Genomic DNA, 20,077 nt, shown 5'->3' on the forward strand with positions numbered 1-20,077 from the left:
GTGGACTGAACTGGACACCCCTGGTTTAAATTCAAGTCGCATTGAGTATACTTTTGTCTTAACATACAGTAAGAAAAAGTCTTTTTTTACTATATGGTAAAGTGGATACAACTGTCAAGAGTTGGCATGCTTATGCTAAGCTAAAAAAGGACAACAAAACTGCCCTAGAATCTGCATGTGCTGTTCACTCTTGTCTTATTGCTGTATTTTATGCAGCTGTGGTCACAATGTACCCTGAACTCTTCTTGCTAAAAACCCATAATCACTTTAATTAGAGCTTCTCACTGAAGCTTTTCCCTGTAAATCCTTGATTCTTACATAAACACAGTAGGAGTCCCCCTGCATAGCTTTGGTATCACATTAGACTGGGGGAGGGGTGCAGGGTCTTCATCAATACTGAAAGGGTTTCAAGGCCAGCAAATCTCTTTGTGCACCTGCCAGCAATTTAAAATTTAATCTTCACCTTAATGCAGTCATTTGAACTTCACTCAGTGCCATTATTACCGGACTCTAACACCAAAATTATTTGCAGCTGTGTGCTGAAATCTTCTGCCAGTCTTTTCACTAAAGTCAATTTATGCAAATATACCACCATTATCTACTCAATTAAAATGCTCCCCCTCCCCTTCAATAACAACTAATCTTGTAGCAAAGGGTCTGTGACCAAAATGTAATGGGCTTTCATCACTATGTTTTCCTACAATGTAATCATCATTGTATCATTATATCATTGTGTGACAAGTTTTTCAACACAGAATTTCTTTACAGCACAAACCAGAGGATTATGAATTAAACTTGTACTGCGTCCATATACTGTACAGTACCCTGTTGGTTCTCTACATAATGAAAAACACTTCACATTAGATTACAGTACATCATTGAGGTCTAGATGGAAGTTCAGCTATTACACATTAACAATGAACATTATATGAACTTTGTGCTCCTGTGTTTTGTACAGAAATGAGTATGATTCATATTGATATACTGTTATTCAGAGAGCAGATTTTCAGTGAAAGTTGTACCTGTTTCCCTGTTCTGGGAAGAGCTGCCTTGTCAGTGTCGACTGTTGGACAAGCCTTTGTCATGGCTGTTGGTCTTTCCACACACTCTGATGCTGTCTCCTGTTTCAGGCTGCAGTTTAACATGAGGGACTGTGAGGATAGAAGACACTGGGAAAACACAACAAAGACAAGAAACTTTCAGTGCGGGACTGCATTTCCACTCACCATTCTGTACATACGTCCTCTTCACATTTATACAGCTATTTTCACGTTTACTGAATACTAATTACCTGGGGGAAAACAATAGAGATAAATAGATGATTCCTTCTATTATCAAACCGTTGGGTTAAACAGCTAAATTGCCCTTTTGTGCTCCTACTGATGTTTATTACTAAATAATTTCTTTTTTGATCTCTCAAGGATCAACACAGCTATGAGCATGCTTCCACACCAGAAAGAAAATCGTCATCATTAAACCTAACGAGCATTTAGTATCTTAGAGTTCCTCTTTCACGGAATAATACATCTCTATCCAACTATACCATTGCAAACGACAATGAGAGTAAAGAGTAATTGACAGAACTTTGAATATTGGATGTTATGGGTACTGATCTCACAAATTAGATGTAATACTTTCCTAATCAAGGTCTCCATGCATGCACACGCGATATTCATATTTCATGAAGGTACTTGAGGACGCAGAAGGAGAGTGCTCTTAAGGTCAGTCAAGGTCAGGCACAGCATGCAGTCAATGGAAAAAAAAAACCTCTTAATACCAGGTCCTGTTATCAGTGAATTTTAACAACCCCCACACACTTGAAGAGCAACATTAAATACTGCTTCTTCGTCTACTCCACACACTAATCTGTATGCTGCTTCAGATAATTCCAGGAAACAAGACTCCCATACTTGCTGTATAACTAACTGGGAACTCAAAGTGAAAAAAAAAGTAAGAGGAATATAGCAAGGGTTGAAAGCCTTTTTATAAAGTATAGTGGTTTTGCTTCTGTGTTTTCACCTTTCCCCTAATGTTGTGTGAATATGATTAGTTTAATGTAAGACTATTCTTTGTAGGAATACCGTATTTTTATGAATTCCCTGTCTCACAGAAAGAGAAGAAGTGTCACAAGCGCTTCTGAGATACAGCCCTGAAAACAAGTCTCTGCAAGAGCCTGCTGCTGCTCATCTGCCAGTGTGTGCAGCAGAATCGCCTCCTTCACTGTGTGTGCCAGCTTTGCTCTGGCCACTGGAGGAAAGGTCTGCTAGCCCAGCAGGTCCCAGAAGTGACCTATGGGGACAAGACTAGGCAACGATCTGCTCAAGCAGATAATCCACTTTTCATCCACAAATGAAGACTGAGGTGAAAGGACAAAACAAATACACATTTTCCTTTGTGAGAAATCTAGCAGTACACGCTCAGCTTAACCCTTGTCTTTCTTTCTTACTTGATGCCAGAAATACAAACAAACCAGAAACCTGACTGGTCTAAATACTGTATTTATCCTTTAAGCCATTCACATCCTAAAGTAAAGGACGTCCCACTGACCCATACTGTACGTTTCACTGGTGATAACCCATATATTAAGCATTTATTACAGATAGAGACTGAGAACAATTTACACTCTGTCCTGGGATTACCTAGTAATGTGCTACAACATACTAATTACTATAAGAATCACTGCAAAATCCCAACATCTTCCCAACATGTCCAGAGCTAAAGAATTTCAAGAATTATATCATACTTATTCTTGAAGCAGGCACCGGAGTCTGTTGACTTTATTAATATATGATAAAATTGATAAATTAATAAATTATTCTGACTTCATAAACATCAGATGTCAATCCTGGACTTTAGAGTATATGATACTTTTTTAAGACTGATTTTTCGTTGCAGCACCTTGACGTAGGGCATAGATATACTCCTGTGATATACTGTACTTGAGTGTTTTAATTTGTTACTAGCTTAATACCATATATGAGAAACAAATACCTAAATAAAGGCTCATCCAGTTACAGCTCCACAGCACAAAGGGCAGCTTTAAGAAACCTGAACTGCATGCGATGCTCATCTGTAAGTAATAAAGTGTGCATGTTGCTCCTCTACTGTATCAGAACCTGTTGCATTGACTGCTGCTGTCACCCAGTCTTCAACCAGAGCCATGTCAGGAGACAAGGCTAGTAAAGGTGAATGCTGAAGGTAATACAGGTGCCTACGAATGTCAGTAGTGGCCTTGAGAAACTTAGAAATCAAATCTCGCTACAACTTTTCCCAGAACAAGCATTAGCATGTTCAGGGGCTCAAATACGTTTTAAATCAGGTATGTAGGAACTGAAGAGCAGGTTAGTATGGAAGTCTTTTATTTCCTCTGCTGAATCTGAGGGGGCACTGGCTGGGGGTTAGGTGGAGAAAGGCTTTTGGTGAGTTACAGGGTGCGCAAATATGCTCTTTGTACATTTTGTTAGTGTGCATTTCATAAAGACAAGAACACGTGCACACCCATTTATTGGAAATATTCAAAACCCAACAACTACCCAATTATTTGACCATAATGCCTAAAGGTAAAAAAGTTTATAATGACAGTAAGATTCCATAAAATCTCTGTCCATCCCAATTAGCAATGACAAATTTGCACAGAGCATACTGGAGATTCATAAATCGAATCTTTGATTAATCTATTCGTGAATTCATATTAATTTTACCACGGAAGTCAGTTGAGAACAAATTCTATTTTACAATGACAACCTGGAGATCCATTTTTGCTGCAGAGCATTTTATAAGAGCAATCTGAATGAAGTACCGTGCTCAAGGTTATCGCAATATCCAATCTGGAATTCGAACCCCTGACTCCTGCTGGTTTGACTGTCACCTTTCCTGTAGCCTTTCTTTCAATTAATCATGTTAGAATATGACCATCTCTGATTTTCCTTTAAAAAATACTTTATCATTGATGAAATGTACAACCTCACATTCATAAAATAAAGATGTCCTACTGTTGCAGACAAAAAAATAGTTTAAGTACAAGTATGGCATTTACAGGGACACATTTACTAAACAAGAAAACTAAAGACATTTTTTCATTTAAAGACATCACTATAAAATCTAATGAAACCTCTAGGAAAAATTAATATTGTTTAGCGATTGGATGACTTATGTTGTTAATTGAGAAAGTACTAACCACAAAAAAAGTTCTCAAGTATACATTTGGCTTTCAATAAAAGTGTGTATTTCATAAAAACACAAACGTTCACTTTTTTTTTCAAAGTAAGCTCAGGACTGTCCCAAAATTCTAGTATAATATTCATACAGTTGCTGTTCATTTCTGGTGTCTGAAAAAACAACACTTCAATGAACCTCTTCCTTCCAAATAAATTCTCTATTTTACAGTTTAAATACACAAAATAAACAATTACAAGTATTGAAAGGTGATGAGTGTTTTTACCTCAACTTCAGAGGAACCAGTGAGTGTGGTTACCATTGAAAAGGACAGTTTGTCCAGTTACCACGTTCCTCTCTTTATTAGTTACTAGCTTATTTTTGTTTGAAGCTAAGGACATTAGCATTCCTTGAGAGCAATGAACACCACTGTGCTTGGTAATTAGATGGTTAAGTGTAACAAATTTTGTTTCATGTCTAGTTATAATTATCTTCTTGCACCAGAAACTGTGCTCCTCCAAATCTAAATTTTACTCCAGGCATTTAGTGCAGCCTTCATTTAAAAATAAAATTATTTCATCTTTATTCTTCCCTTCAAAAGATTTTAGCTTCTGTCAGTATTTAGCAGTATGCAAAGATGTGTTTCTGCCAATGAATATCGCCTTATGGTTATGCTTGTGCAAATAACCTGCTGTGAGCTGATAAAAGGATTAATACAGGAAAAATTCTTAATCTGTGAAATTACAAATTAAATTCTCATATTAAAATTACCACCCCTGAGGTATTTTCTTTCCTGCTTTTAATTCCCCTCTGGTGTTCTGCATACATTGTGCCTGTTAATGACTCAGACAAGCTTCTCTCTGTTGGCAGTCTGCTGCAGTGTGATAATGCAGAGGCATTTACTCCACTGACAGATCTGGATTTAACCACTGACTGATAAAACTAAGTGGCAACTGTGTAATAAGCCTATATTAGCAGAGAACTGCGGGTACAGTATTCAAAATGCACTCGGCCCATGGGTTTACCGAAATCCTGGCCAGACGTAATGATGGCGTGTGATAGGATAGAGATGTCACTACTGCTGGATTGTTTCTTGCATCCTTTTCAGGAAAGTAAGACTCAGAGCCACACCGCTGGTGATGAGCGCTCATTTCTGATTATATTAAAAGCACTGTCACATTTCTGTTTTACAGTGTGCAGTTCATTTTATTTCTCCAAAAGAACTGCTCTGCCAAAGGATTTTCAATGTTCATGTTACATCACAGTTTAAATACTGACACTTCTTTATCTGCTGTTGCTGTTGTTTTCCATATTTACTGATGAGATTATTTTGCTATTAAAACGTGCCCAGCTCTTCCCCATTTGTGCAATACGTATAAGTCTTTAAAATGGACTTAATCACAAACCATCTTTTACAATTCTAAATTGCTTTGAACTTTTGAGTTCATAAAATGACAACACCTATTAAATCACTCCTGTTGCATATTCCATTGTGGCATCTTTTGTCACCAGGAACCAATATAATTTGTCACAGCAGGATTTTAGACTATATGACAGCACATCAAAGATATCCATGAATAATTGCAGTCAAAGTATCAGTTCTGGAATTGAGATTTGTGTCAACTATTACAAATCTAACCAATTACCTTGTAATATAAAACAAGGGACCCAGGTTTTCTGCTTGCTCAAATCCAGGGGGATTAAGCAGATTTTATAAACGAACATTACATTCCATTAGAGATCCTGAATGTGGCAGAAGGGATTTTTTTTCTATTTTTGTTTTGGTATTGTACAGCAATTGGTTTACTTTAACTGGGAAATTAGTAAAAATTTTAAGCAATTATGTTTTTCGAACATCACATTGAGCAAAAAGTCTAGTAATAGGGTCTTCGATGCAGTATGTTAATGAATTCAAAGCAATTCAATTCCTGAAATCTTTTCTGAAATTAAAACAATTGGAATATATTATAATAAATTAAAATGACATTATGAACACTTGACAACAATACGTTTTTTACAACCTTTTTTAGCCTAAAATGTGCACCAATGACATTCATTCATTAGAAATGAAGTCCAAAAAATGGATTTGGATGTCAGATGCATTGGTGTTTTTGTTCCCATTTTGTTGTACTGCACTGAAACAATGTTTGTTATGCTATCATATTCTTATTTTAAATATAGGCAGCTGAGAGAAATGTAAAAGAAGAAATATTCCATCTATTCATCAGAGTCAAGCAGTTACTCACGGGTTTTAAGCAAATTTCACATTCCACACAAAGTTATTACAGCTGCTTTAGCTCTAGGCAGAGCGTTCATACATTTGGTGAAATTTTATTTTATTTTGTAAATTGAAATTCTGCATCAGCAGACACCGAGATCTTGAAATTAAACAAGCTGCACAGTCCAGGCTCCAGTGGCAGCTGTTAATAAGAGTCTGTCTTTTCACTTGCTGAACAAAACCCTGGTTAACATAAATTTCCATTTCATTCCCCTCTCATGTAATGAAGAAAAAAGGCACTGACTGTCAGGTAACTCCCAGAGCCGAGGAGGCAGATCACTGAAGTATTCATGGTTCAGGGCTGCCTGTGCTGACAGCCTGTTCTTTGGGAAGCACTGGAGAAATCTGGAGGCTAGCTCCTCTGCGTGATTCACATAACCCAGTCTGAAAGAAAAGATGGACAAGACGCAACATTTTAGCAGGGCTCACATCAGGTGCCACAGTGAGCCTAGATCAAAACACAGCCATCAATTACTACGCCGAACAAGACAGACACATTAGATTGAAGGATAGGCTTTGTTTCTGCCACATATAGCACCAGAAAATGTGACAAAATAATAACAACTCACCCCCACCACCAAACTCGGGTAATTTCTTTTTTTTTTGTCCCGCTGGAACTCGTTAATTCCAAGCACACTTCAGGCAACAGTGATGAAAAATATGGCGAAATACTGCAGATTCTGCAGTTCATAACCCTTGCAGCTCCAGATGCCAAGCGACCCCGCCAAACACAATCCTTCCCAAGACCAACCTCGTTGTTGGTTGCTATTTTGGTGACATTACAGAAATGTAAGCTTTCAGTTTTCCCCACAACTCTAAATGAAACAGCAAGTACAGATGTGATGGAGACAGACACAGTCCTAAGGGCGGCACGTCTAAGGCAGAAAGATGAGACAACACACTTGCCTTTGAAAGACCAACTGGGGGTTGGTTTCCCCCCATCAGACCTGCCTTACCCCTGAGCAGGTCTGCAGGCTGGCCGGCTGTGCGGCCGCGCTGCAGTGAAGTGTCAGAGCAGTTTTCTGAAGAAGCCACATGAGGGAGTGCAATTCCACCTTGCCAGCAGATCAGGACCTTTGGAGGATTAGCTGATGACAGAAATTCGATTCTCGCTCTGCCTAATTTCTTCCTAAGTGTCATGTTATTATTACAGTTCATCTTATAGTTCTGATTAGATGCCATTATAAGACACCTTGGACAAGGATTTCTCCTAAGCAAACAAATTCTAATGGTGGTATTATTTTCCATTGAGACAGGAAGTGGCAAAGTCCCTTGAAATTCATGTTCTGTCCCTCTTCATTTGTTATTCCATTGCACTACGCTTTGCCGATTTTCAAAAGACAAAATTTAGAGAACATTTTGTGGCTCTGTGGCTCAGGATCTGTGCTTGTGGCTGGATGGTTGCCGGTTCAAATCCCGCGGCCGGCAGAGGAATCCTACTCCGTTGGGCCCCTGAGCAAGGCCCTTAACCCTAACTGCTCCAGGGGCGCCGTACAATGGCAGACCCTGCGCTCTGACCCCAAGCTTCTCTCCCTGTCTGTGTGTCTCATGGAGAGCAAGCTGGGGTATGCGAAAAGACAAATTCCTAATGCAAGAAACTGTATAGGGCTAATAAAGAAACATTATCATTAAACATTATCATTATTAGTATGGCTATCCTGTTTTGGGAAAATGGGTGAATTCAAACATTCCTACAGAACACAAAACTAAATGTATATTTCTAGCACATGGTGATTCAGATGTTTGTTGCCCAGATACAGTGGCATACAACACAATACTTCAATTCAGAAAAGGTAATTTTATATTTCAATTATATAAACTGCAGGCTGTTGAATAACATGTCAAAGCGGTGCTATATAATATTTCTATTGGGAGGTGCATATCTGATTTGTTTTTTAAATATTTTTCTAAACATGTGCTAGGATACAGAACAGATGTTCTGTTAATGAAAAGAGCTATGAGCTCAGTTAAGCCCCTTGCAATGCCCAGATGAATGCCAGACTGAAGCTCCACATGGCCACTTTGGCCCAGCAGTAAGACTCTTGCTGTCTAGTGGTCACCTCACAGCAAACAAACTGAGGAGCACACACAGAGAGAAAGCCTCATACAGTAAGGGTATAACCAAGTCCACTCCAGTACCATAACATATGTATTACAGTATATACAGTAACATGTCTGGTTAAAAGTCATAAGTAACCCTCTCTTACAGTACATGATAAATTAACTACTAGTGGTATTGAATAGGCTTAAAGAATTCAGTGCACCTCTGTACTATGCACTTTTTACTGGGCTACCGTGTAATTATATGCCTGTGTATAGACTATTCTGTACTACCCGTTGAACGTTATTGTGCTTTGTTGTGCTGTCTCTATTTATTAATATTCCATGTTTTGAAACGTACGGCGCACAATGTGTGAAAGTGTTGAGTGTTGTACTTTGCACGTCCCGAGAGAACAGTGCCAATTTACACGTACATAAGGCAAATAAACTCCTCTGTCTCAAGTTAATTAAAATAACACTGAATAATTAAAACAAACAACAGCAACCACAAACCCATAGTAATCATTCAAATAAACAACATGAATCCCTCCTTTGTGTCCATCAGATGCCTGCACTTTCTCTCTGCCTCCTTGATCAGCATGCCCCACTGTAATGAAAAGGGCAATAAAACTGTCGGTGAGCCTGTAAAGTTGTCTCCAGCCTGTCATTCCCCACGAAGCCAACATAACCAGGAGCCTTCATTACAATACAGAAGCAAGACCAGGCTGAGATGTGGATGCTGGGCAGTGGGTAGTTGTGCAGGGGCAGGGAGAGGCTCACTCACTCGCTAGATTCATCTCACGGTCCTGATCTGCTGTACAGCTAATTTGAAAATTGCACTTAACAACCTTTGGCTCAGCTTCATCCTGCTCTGCTCTTCTTCCATAGAAGATCCCGAATTGCGAATAAATGAATTTGTGAAATGTTGCAGATGTTGAGACCCTACTGCACTCTTGAGTATGGATATCTTAGAGTCCTGTGTTCTAATCACAAGAACACCCAGAGCTCCCATCTACCTTTTTCAATGCGTGATACATTTTATGACATGAGCTGTGCATTATTCTAGAACTTTGAGGAAACATTCTATCTAAAAATGATTTATATCTCCATGGAGTTCTTAAATATGCACAATAAAAGACATTAACTTTGAGAAATGACAGGAGGGGAAAGCACTGGATTCTTGTGGCACGGTTGAGATTCTTTACATATTTTGTGCAATTTGACATTTTCCAGGCTCCAGAGGGCTGGGAGGTGAGTTACACCTCGAGGATGGGTGCTACCACCTAAGTAGAAAGATCATTATCAGGCCTTACATATTTATAGTGAACATATCAGGAAGTAGCTGTGCTGAACATACCTTGAGGCAGCCCTGTGGCTGTCGGCTTTGGGGCGCTGGTTCCAGTGACATTAAAGTGACATGAATTTTTTGTATTTCCCTTCCGAAGGCTTGATAGAAACACCTGTCAATCAATGCTTTCAAAATAAGCACGTTGACTAAATGTTGAGCTTAATTCTCCAAGACATGAAGCCTGTTTGCCTTTTTATTGCTTTCCCACACTGCCTACATAAACATCCACATATCAACATAAACACCTACAGTATGTCTTTTTCATAAAGATCGTCTTCAGGATGTTTCACATCTTATTTTTATGGTTTATGTTTCTGCTACCTGCATGTAACACTCCACACTTGTCTACATTAAATGTGGTGTGCCAGGATTTTACCCATGCTTAAATTCTGTCGAAATATTTTTTTAATTGACTCATCATCTGTGACCTTTACTGGTAGTAACTGCAATCTATCATCTATTCATTTTTTAACCACTTCTTCCAATATTCATATTTTAAGTTTATATCACAGAAATTCATCCATCCATTTTCTACCCGCTTTATTCAATTCAGGGTCATGGTGGAGCCAGAGCCCATCCTGGCAAGGAACAGGTGCCAGGCGAAATTCACCCTGGATGGGATGGCGGTCCATAACAGGGCAGAAACACAGAGATGCACACACTCACACCCAGCACTGTGAGGCAGTAATGCTAACCACTGTGCCAATCAACTGCGATCTAAATACTATAGATATAAATTAATAAGTGTTCCTGATACAGATCCTGATACAGTATCATCGCAGGTGAGGTCATTCATCTCTTATCTGTACTCTCTCTTAGCTATGCTTTTTTAGGGGTTTTAATTGTGGCATTGACTTGTAATCGATTTATCTCCCCATCTGGATGATTATTTAATTGATTAATCTACCCATTTGCTCTGTTACATTAAGTTATTAACCTCATTATTTGCTGGTTCTTCTTATTACTTTGAAGTTTCGTTGCTGATATACTGTGCAAATGTGTTGCTCCAACCAGAGCTGCTGGAAACGTCCTGAGCTGTCCAATGAAAATAAGGTTGACAGGATGGGAACACTAAACTATTTCACGTTTACTTTACACACGAACATTCAGAGGTTCTATCCAGTGTTATACTCACATTTAAACATATTGTCATAGCGTGCAGGTGCAAGGAAACCTCATGAGAGAATCATATAACTAAAGCGTTTAGGCAACTGTTTTAAAAACATGAAATATTTAAAAAGGCAACCGTACTAAAACTTTGCCAGGACAGGCTTAACTCCCTCACAGTACTACCTCGAAAGAAAACAATGTTTTGAAGTTGTCTTCTTTCACCCCCCATTTCTTTCATAGTTTTAAAATGACACAATGACTTCCTCCCTCTTCTGGAACCATATTTAAGTTAAGTAGAATGTCACCTTCCTACTGCCATTGTCTTTCAAGCTCTGATACCTTCTGTATTGTGTTGTCATGCTGTGTTTTTGTGATATTGTGTAAGTCGGGACTTGCTCAAAAGCCTTCAGCATGGACCAGCTTGCAGTGCTGTATCTGTGAAGCTATTTTACTTTGTACTTTTATTTAATCACTATTTTTATTTGGAATTTACAGAAAAAAAATTGAAAGAAATACTCACAGGTCTCTTCAGGTTTCTTTAGTATTGTGAACTTTTCATTTCCAACGTTTAGCAAAGAAAGTGCAACTTGCTAAGAAAACTAAATTTAAGGAGGTCTGTTATTACCTGGCCTCTTTTATTAATAAGAAAGGAAAACAGAAGAATCACAATGAAGATGTTTTTTGTCTTTCCTGAGCAATATTCTGTGCATGACAAGGTCAGCATTCCTGCCTCATCCTGGATTGAGGTAATAATCACAGAGTCATAGTCACTGAGCATGACGATGTGAGTAATGTTCACAGTAGAACATAACCATCACAGACAGTCTCATACTGCCTACTTTCTGGTTGGGTTACTATAAAGAAAACATCATAAAGTCAAGACAAAATCAGTGCAGCTCTCCCTCCAAAGTTTGCTTTGTAGTTTTTCATCAGTCTTATCAAGCTTCTTATAGTCTCTGAACCAGGCAAACAAACAGCATAAGACCGATAACATCTCTACTGAGGCAATGAACTTCTGAACCCCTAGCATGAAAAACTACTTAAAAAATCTAAAGTTGTAAACTTGAAAAGGAATTGGGGCTTAGGCATAAAAAATAAACATGAAGTTATCCTGTACAAGCATTTTAATTCCATACTAAACAGCGCTTTGCCCAAGACCTGCCTGGGTAAACATAACATATTTTCATAGATACTGTATCATTACAGGCCAGCTTTAAAGTCAAAGACCATTCTTACTCCTTTTTCTGACCTTTATTTAGTATTACCCAGTAATCTATTTACTTTTAATTAATTTCTCCCTTCAAAGGAAATTAGGTGGAAACGACATTGTTATTTTATACAGTTTGAAAGTGTTTTCATGTGATCAGTTTAAATACAACATTAATCTGCCGTAACTTAACTGAGCATTTCATCATGTTGTTTGATGCATTTTTCATATAACTTCAGAATTTTCGAGGAAAGCATTAACAATAAGATTTATTACAATCTCTAACAGAACTGATTAAGGCTACAGATAGCACATTCCACACTGTTGCCCCAATGGGTGATTTTAAATCTTTCAATCTAACTGCAGTTATGTGTTCAGATATTCATGTTTTAACTGCCTTTTTAATGCTTTTTTTGTAGATCTGTACACAGTACAACATATGTTTATGTTGTGTGTTGTTTAGTGTGTATTGTCACTGTAATAAATATTTGTGTAATCAAGTGTGCTACAGAACAAATAATTCACATACTTCTAACTATATAGTTACCAACAGGGTATATTCTTTCCAAAATAATTTACAGGTTAGGGGTAATGATTATTTATTTTATTTACTGATTTATCTGCTCTTATATTCTTCTACTTTTATAAGCCCCATTTGTAACAATATTTTCAAACTATATACACTTTATAACACAGTCCTGCTGTAAACTACAAAAAAAAATAAAATAACATAATCAGGACAGATGGGTAATGTGCATTAAAGCAACAAGTCAGAGTGTGAAAAGAAATCGAAATGGTAAGTGCTAGCTGGCTGTTATCTTAATAGATCGAAAAACATGCTTTGAAAGACAGGAGTGTTGATTTAGTACAGTACATTCCACCCCGCTAATTCAGCTGACCTGCTTGAACTCATTCATGTTCAGCAGCTGCACAGATGTCCTTTGCTCGAGAACTACGGCAGTCAGCATCTCGACAAAGAATTGCATTCGCCATGTGAAGCAACCGGGACGTTATCAGGAACAGTGTTGACATATGCAAACTATAAGGAGAATTTCTTTTCATTTTGAATGGCAACCAGTCTCCAGTGTCCCATTTTGAGACATAAGCTAAGGGTTACTTAGATCTACCCATAAAACAATAATACAGAAAACAACACTTACATGTAATTCACCTTCAAGCCTGACAGTTACTATGTTGAGCACTGTATACTGGTAATGTCTACTCTTGTTCAAGGGTAGCTCTGGACTGGGAGATCAAATTCCATCAGATGCTTAGAAGAAGGGTCCCTAATTATAATATTAAAACATGCTCTAGAAACCTTTGAATTACTCACCTTGCAAACCCATTAAGGTATGACAGCAGTAATCTAATATTTGAACATATTTAATAAGATTATAAGAAATTTGAGATTATAAGAAAGAGATCTGACCCTAAGAATTCTGTTATTTCAAATCCTTTAGGAAGAAACAAAATACATCAGTTTTCAAACATGTTTACCCCTTATTATACATCACACAGTTTGAAATGTTAGAAGAAGAAAGTCATAAATCACATAAAAAAATATAGGTGTGTTTTTTTTATTTATGCTTTCAGGTTTTTCAGAATAACCACTGCTCACAAAAACTAGAAAATCGAGATTTTATGTGCAGTAAATTAAAAATAAGTCTAACATTAAGAGCCATTAAGAGCCGAAAAGCATTTTGCACCTCACAAAATGTTGAGAGAAAATTACAAGACAATAAAAATCTCAGAGCTACATCCGTGAAAGTTAAAAGAGGCAAAACGCTTTTATAAAACTACAGTGCTACTCTATCACACATCCTCCAGGTTTAGCAGAAAAGAAGGGTTTTTTTGAAATGCAAATTAAAAATAAGCAATAACATTTAGCGGCACCTCAAAAAAGCGAGCAATGCCATAAATGTGTCTCCAATCAGGTCTGGTTTTACACATAATTCATTTTACAGGCTTGAGCTAAATACTGTACATTGTACAAATCACCTTTTCCAGTATGAATGTTAAATGTTAAATGTTAAATGAAGAATGTCTGTTATTCCTTTTTGTGGAAGGCTTTCTGAATTTATATCATCTTCATCGAAACTTGGCACACAATGAAAGAGAAAAAATAAGCCACAGTAGTTAACATTCCACAGTGTTCTTTCTTCACATATTTATTTCCTCATAGACTGGACAGAGGCCAGAATAACAAGAAAGAAGAGAACACAGAAAAGCCAAAACGAGCTGAAATAAACCCCTGGCACGCCATGTGGTCAATTTTTGTAAGGTCTCAGTAAAGTGAACGAAAGAAGGACTGATTCTGGCTTTCAATGGTCAACTCACATATACAGAACTATTGTGGTGGACCTATGACTCCCTTTTCCATCAGTATAAAAAGACAGCTGTCTGAAGGATAATATATCTTTGGTATGAATGAATGTTTAGACCAATGAAAAACAGAAGTGAACATCAACAACAGGCCTATCCCGGAAAATCCTATTTTATCTCTGCTGCCTGTCCTGAAGACTTGCTTCTGAAAAATCAAAGCTTCACTGTAATTTAAATAAAAGCTACCAACATATACTGTAGGTCTGTTTACTGAGCTCCTAAACAGGGCCATGCTAGAATGCAGGCTGAATCCTTAGAGTGCCCCAGTGCAGTGAGACCCTGCTTAATCACTGCAGACAGTGATCATTTATCAACCTTCACCCACACATTTGTGCTGGTTGGGGCCCCACATCTGTCACATTCCAAGTGGTAATAACAATTCCCAAAACCTACTTCTTCTGTTGGCCGTCAAAGCTAACCAATTCAAATAATGGTGCTTAATTTGGAAATGCAGATTTCCTGCAAATAAAGTACAGGTCTCGTAAGAGTAAAATTCAAAGCACATTAGATCATTCCACCAAACCGTAACCTGTCAGGCTTGCACCCACGGCAAAGCTGCGAAGCGAGCTAGCGGTCGCCACGGTAGCCCGCCACGCACCTGATCTCTCAGAGCTGGTTACCTTGGAAACCACATGCCAACAGGAAATCTGCATCACCTGTGAGCAATTGTCACCCACGCTCACATTAGGTACTGTAGTGTTACTTAGGGCCTGCTGACACTGCTCGAGCACCTCAAGTCCTGATTCCGGTTTTCCCTAGCTCTGCCTGGTTCCTGTTTTCCCCAGTGATGCCTTGCTCGCATTCCTCGCCTCTGCCGTATTTTTCTACCTCCATCCTGGATCATCCCTTGGCTTGTGACCTCTCTGGTTTTACTTGGCTTCAGCTCTGCTGGCGATTACAACAACGTCTTTTGGATTTGCCCCGTGTGGTGTAGAGACTATTCTGTGCATCAGGATTTGACCCTTGCGTGCACTCTGCCTTCTCCGCTTGGCACCTATGAACGCGCAGTACCGCCCATTCTCACTGTCCGTGTGCAGCTCGGCGCAACAGCACTACTTGCATCTCCCTGCCGCTGCCAGCTGTCTCTCCCAACAACTGGGTTCATCCCACGTCTCATTGATCCGCTGCTAGTCCCCATCAGCAGCGAGATCTGACAGAAAATACAGTATATCTGCATTTAAGACATGGGTACATTTTGTCTTCCTACTAAGAAAGCAAACTGAACCCTTTAATAAGTCAAAACCTAATGTCAATAAGAAATACGTTGGACAGCTGTATGGTAAATGTGCCAGATATTATTTAATTTTGAATACTGAATTGTTTTATACAAAGCTGTATACAGCTGGTGACGTTAAAAGACTGACCCTTACGTCCTTGGATCACTGACTAGTGAGTCAAACCAATATTCTGCGCAATGCTGTGGACAATGAGCTGAAAGGTTGAAGTTTGTCTGAGATTCCTTATCTTGGCATGCACAGAAAAAAAAGTAGGAGAATTCATCACTGTCTACACTAGGGAGTGTCGTCAATCATGTAATGTGATCATTAAATGCCACTGAGCTCTGTTACATTAGAGAACTGAATTTGGAGGAAAGAGGAAGGAAATCACCCTGACCTTGAACCTCTGATCTTGCAGTGGGGAGCTATTACTTGATTTTTGAAAAACCTGAGTACTAAAAAAGAAAAATACCTTAAATGCTTTAACAAAATATATGTGAAAGAAGTAAAAACTGCCAAGCTTACAGCAATTAAGCTATTACTGCTTTATAAGTGAAATAAACACCATTTACACAAATGAAGCTGCTTATTTTATCCGCACTAGGTCTCAGGCATCTCATTTGAAAACGAATAAAAGTTCATTATACGCAGAGGTGCACTTACCTCCAAACCACTATAAATTTACTCTGCAAGAATGCTTGCCAAGTCTAAAACTGGTTAGTCAATCTTAGCTGTGGAATTTAGGAAAGAACTGTCAACTCTGGAGTCATAAAATTTACAAGAGTACAGATGAATTTCAATAACGCAAGATCTAATTACATCTTAAAAAAGCACTTATAAGTAAGCATTTAAGTAATACTTTTTGAACTCTACTTGAAGTGTGTGAATTACAGCGCTTTAATTAGACACATATCCTTTATGACCACACCCAGAAAAACACATTAATATGTTATTCTACACACAAGGGGTGACACACTTGATTTTGAAATTAACATTGTCATGGTCTGTGGTAATTCTGAATCTGCATGTACAGATTCAGAACTGATACGCCCTTGTTTTAATGTCCCTCGTCTCTCTTTGCCTCCTTGTTTAGTAGATGGTTTGTTAGTGAGCTAGATTTTCAGTCTTAACTCGTCTGCTGCTCCTTGCAACCTAATTTACCATGAAGACACCTGGGAGAGCTAAAACATTGACTGACTGAGTGGTTTACATTAAGTACTGTAGGTTTCTTTGAAAATGTAGCCACCAGGCAACTTGCTAGAGTTTACCACTGGGCATTGGACATCCAGCTTGCCACCCTTACAGAAGCATTTTCATATACGTGGTCTTACAGAGCAGCAGGAACAGAACTTGCTCTGTGTGTATGGCAATGCTGACCACATGTTGACTCAGACAGCAGCTCCATGCGAGGAGAGGGTTCTCACTTACAACGGCAGAGCGGTGGCTCTGTGGCTCAGGATCTGCGCCTGTGACTGGAAGGTTGCCGGTTCAAATCCCGCGGCCAGAGGAATCCTGCTCCGTTGGGCCCCTGAGCAAGGCCCTGAACCCCAACTGCTCCAGGGGTGCCGTATAATGGCTGACCCTGCGCTCTGACCCCCAGCTTCTCTCCTGTCTGTGTGTCTGTGTCTCCATGGAGAAAAGCTGGGGTATGCGAAAAGATGCATTCCTAATGCAAGAAATTGTATAGGGCTAATAAAGAAACTAAAAAAAAACTCAATGAATATAGCCCTAGGATGTGTTATCGATGTCGTCCAATCTGTGCTGTGGCTTCTCAACCACCCTCTGGTTATAACGTCCATCTTCTTCTTGTGCTTTTTATGCAATTGAACAATATTGATTCTATTTACTGCAGAATTTAATATTTAGTATGATATTTTTAAATTAAATTTAATATCTAAAATAAAGTTTCATATACACGTACAGTATGCAAATTTAAACACTGGAATAATTACGATTTTGTAGTTCCATTGTACTACAAAATGTCGTTGTACTAATTGGCGCTGTCTTTTATTTTTTGTTCTGATCGATTTTAACACAAGGATGAGGTCGTGACCTTGGTTAGAAGGTCGCTGTCTCGTTTTTGCATACTTCATGAGTTTCAATCCTTTCATTTTCACTCCCGAATCTACAGCTCTTCATGTGAATTTTGCAATGATGTATAACACCACTCCAGCCACAAAAGCGTATTTTAAAAAGTAAGTCATGTTCACTGGAGCTGTTTTATTAATATGAATCGATTTACACACGGAGCTGCATTAATAATGCATCGGATGGGGGTTGTAATGTATTCCCTTGTGGAAGAGCTTCCATGAAGTTTGGCCTTAATTACCGCAATGAAAAGTAAAACATCGATGCAAAGCTGCTAAAACATGCTGTTGCACTTAAGACGTCAATGAAACATCTTCTACCAATATTGCTGGTAAACATCAGCTCCTTTTTCAGAATAATGGTTCTAAAGATTAACCCGTAAACTATCAATCTTGATAAGTACTCTGTAATTAAATAAACACATTTTATCTGGCTTTTTAGGTCAAGTCACAAATGTATTACCAAGAGTCATGTCAAATTGAACTCTTCTTTAGAAAAGGGCTTTGCTCACACTGTTTTTCACACTAGAAAATGTTTCGAAGAGGCACCAAGGGGCAGGAATAAAGGGGGAAAAAACACGTTTTATTAAATAAATGAACCATAACATTGGCTTGTTCGGGCACAAATAAACATCACTTTTTGATGAAGGGACTCATTTAACAAAGATTTCTAGGGCCTTAAAATAAAGGTTTTCCACACAAAATAAATCTGGAGCTCATAACACTGCCATTGAGTCCCCAGATGAATGAAATCAATTGCAGCTTACTGAATCAAACTCCATTTGATACCTCTATAAGGACACGAGAAGCTCCAGATCCCTTTGGTTTGATTAAAGTTACTACCATACAAGGTCCTAATCTCAGTGACACACAAGTTGATCACCTCCTAGGGTTCAGCTGATGAACTGGTTTCGAATCAAAATGTTACCACGGTGATGTTATAGCTCTTTGGTCCACTTGCTCAGTGAACGTTTGTAATGTATTTTCAGCTTCCTGGTTGTTTTAACAAATATGCTCTTAAAATTGCTCAAGTTTTACCTTTAAAAGTTCATATGAAACAGCCAGGAAACTAATAAGCATCTTAAACATTTAAAGCTAAAAAACTCTTGCAAAGGTTCACCAGTGTAAATGTTAATCTACCATTCTTCCCCCAGACACACCCAATATGTTTTTCCAGGTAATCAAAACCGCTTTCCCTTTTTTCAGAGCCTTACTTAAAAACTTAACATTTTCACAGAAAATCACTGCTTTTGTAATGCATTACTGTGAGTTACTAAAAATAAGTAGTTCAATTTTTATCCTTAATGTTTCTCAAACAGTCTGCAAGCACCATCTTGTATGAATTATAAACATTGTCTTTACGACACCAAAAATGTCTTTAGGTCTCTTGCTGTGATATATAATCGATAACAGATGTATAATGGAAAGGAAGCACACTGGCCCTATTTTCCCCACTAACTCCTAATTAACTTCTTGAGTATTGATGCCCCTGACATTTGTTCATTTCCTTGTAATACAAGAAAGGGCTTACATGGCCCAAAACCATGGGTCATGTTAAAGGAAAATCCTGATCAAGGGAAATAATTATTTAATTTATAATTAAATACACATAGTAGATACTGAATTATCTATGATTTTCTCTTGTCATTCCATTATTTTAAAATGAAGTTTGTGGACCAGTTCTCACTATGAGTTTACCATTTACTTATATTTATTCAATTAACTTTTCGCCATCTTCTCAGCCACAAAACTGACACACTGGTCTTCAAATTAACATGAAAAAATCTGGACCTCTTTCAGTGCCACTCTTTGCTCCGACAGCCTGATCCCCAAGTGAGTCTTGAAATTGACAAAACCAAGAGTACAATGCAAAGAGACACAAAAGCACATCACTTCCCAGGAACTGGTTCCACAAAACTCTGTGACTTCAACCACAAAGTACAGCACTTCTGATGATGCCTGATGAGCCATTTGGGATTCAGTAAATTCTTTGCAATGAATGAAATCGTTGCATGCTTTTCTTGCACTTAAACAATAGCAGTTCATTCACAATCAATTTTAAGACTAAAACAATTACCATTACTTATGAAGACTGGCCATTACATGCCGCCCACTTGGGCCCCAAGTAGGTTTATACTTCAGGACCATTCTGGCCCAAAGTCACTGGCTTAGAAGGGGCAGCAGCAAAATGGCCAAATGGTGCAAATCTTTATGGAAACCGACACAGCGACCCCCATTGTCCATCTGTTAAAA

The 20,077-nt window shown here is 38.4% G+C and overlaps 1 protein-coding gene across 2 annotated transcripts in view; it reads right to left on the reverse strand.

Moving 5' to 3' along the window:
* Positions 1-20,077, reverse strand: part of cdk14 (cyclin dependent kinase 14) — a 178,504-nt gene that overhangs the window by 47,692 nt on the left and 110,735 nt on the right. For both annotated transcript variants that reach the window (XM_006636009.3, XM_015358006.2), the window contains 2 exons: positions 6,678-6,817; positions 1,023-1,169 (listed from right to left, as the gene is read on the reverse strand). In XM_006636009.3, coding sequence (XP_006636072.1) covers positions 1,054-1,169; positions 6,678-6,817 — 256 coding nt within the window. In that variant the 3' untranslated portion in view covers positions 1,023-1,053. The remainder of the gene's footprint in view (positions 1-1,022; positions 1,170-6,677; positions 6,818-20,077) is intronic.

Source organism: Lepisosteus oculatus, chromosome 10, assembly GCF_040954835.1.
Source record: "Lepisosteus oculatus isolate fLepOcu1 chromosome 10, fLepOcu1.hap2, whole genome shotgun sequence".
Classification (NCBI taxonomy): domain Eukaryota; kingdom Metazoa; phylum Chordata; class Actinopteri; order Semionotiformes; family Lepisosteidae; genus Lepisosteus; species Lepisosteus oculatus.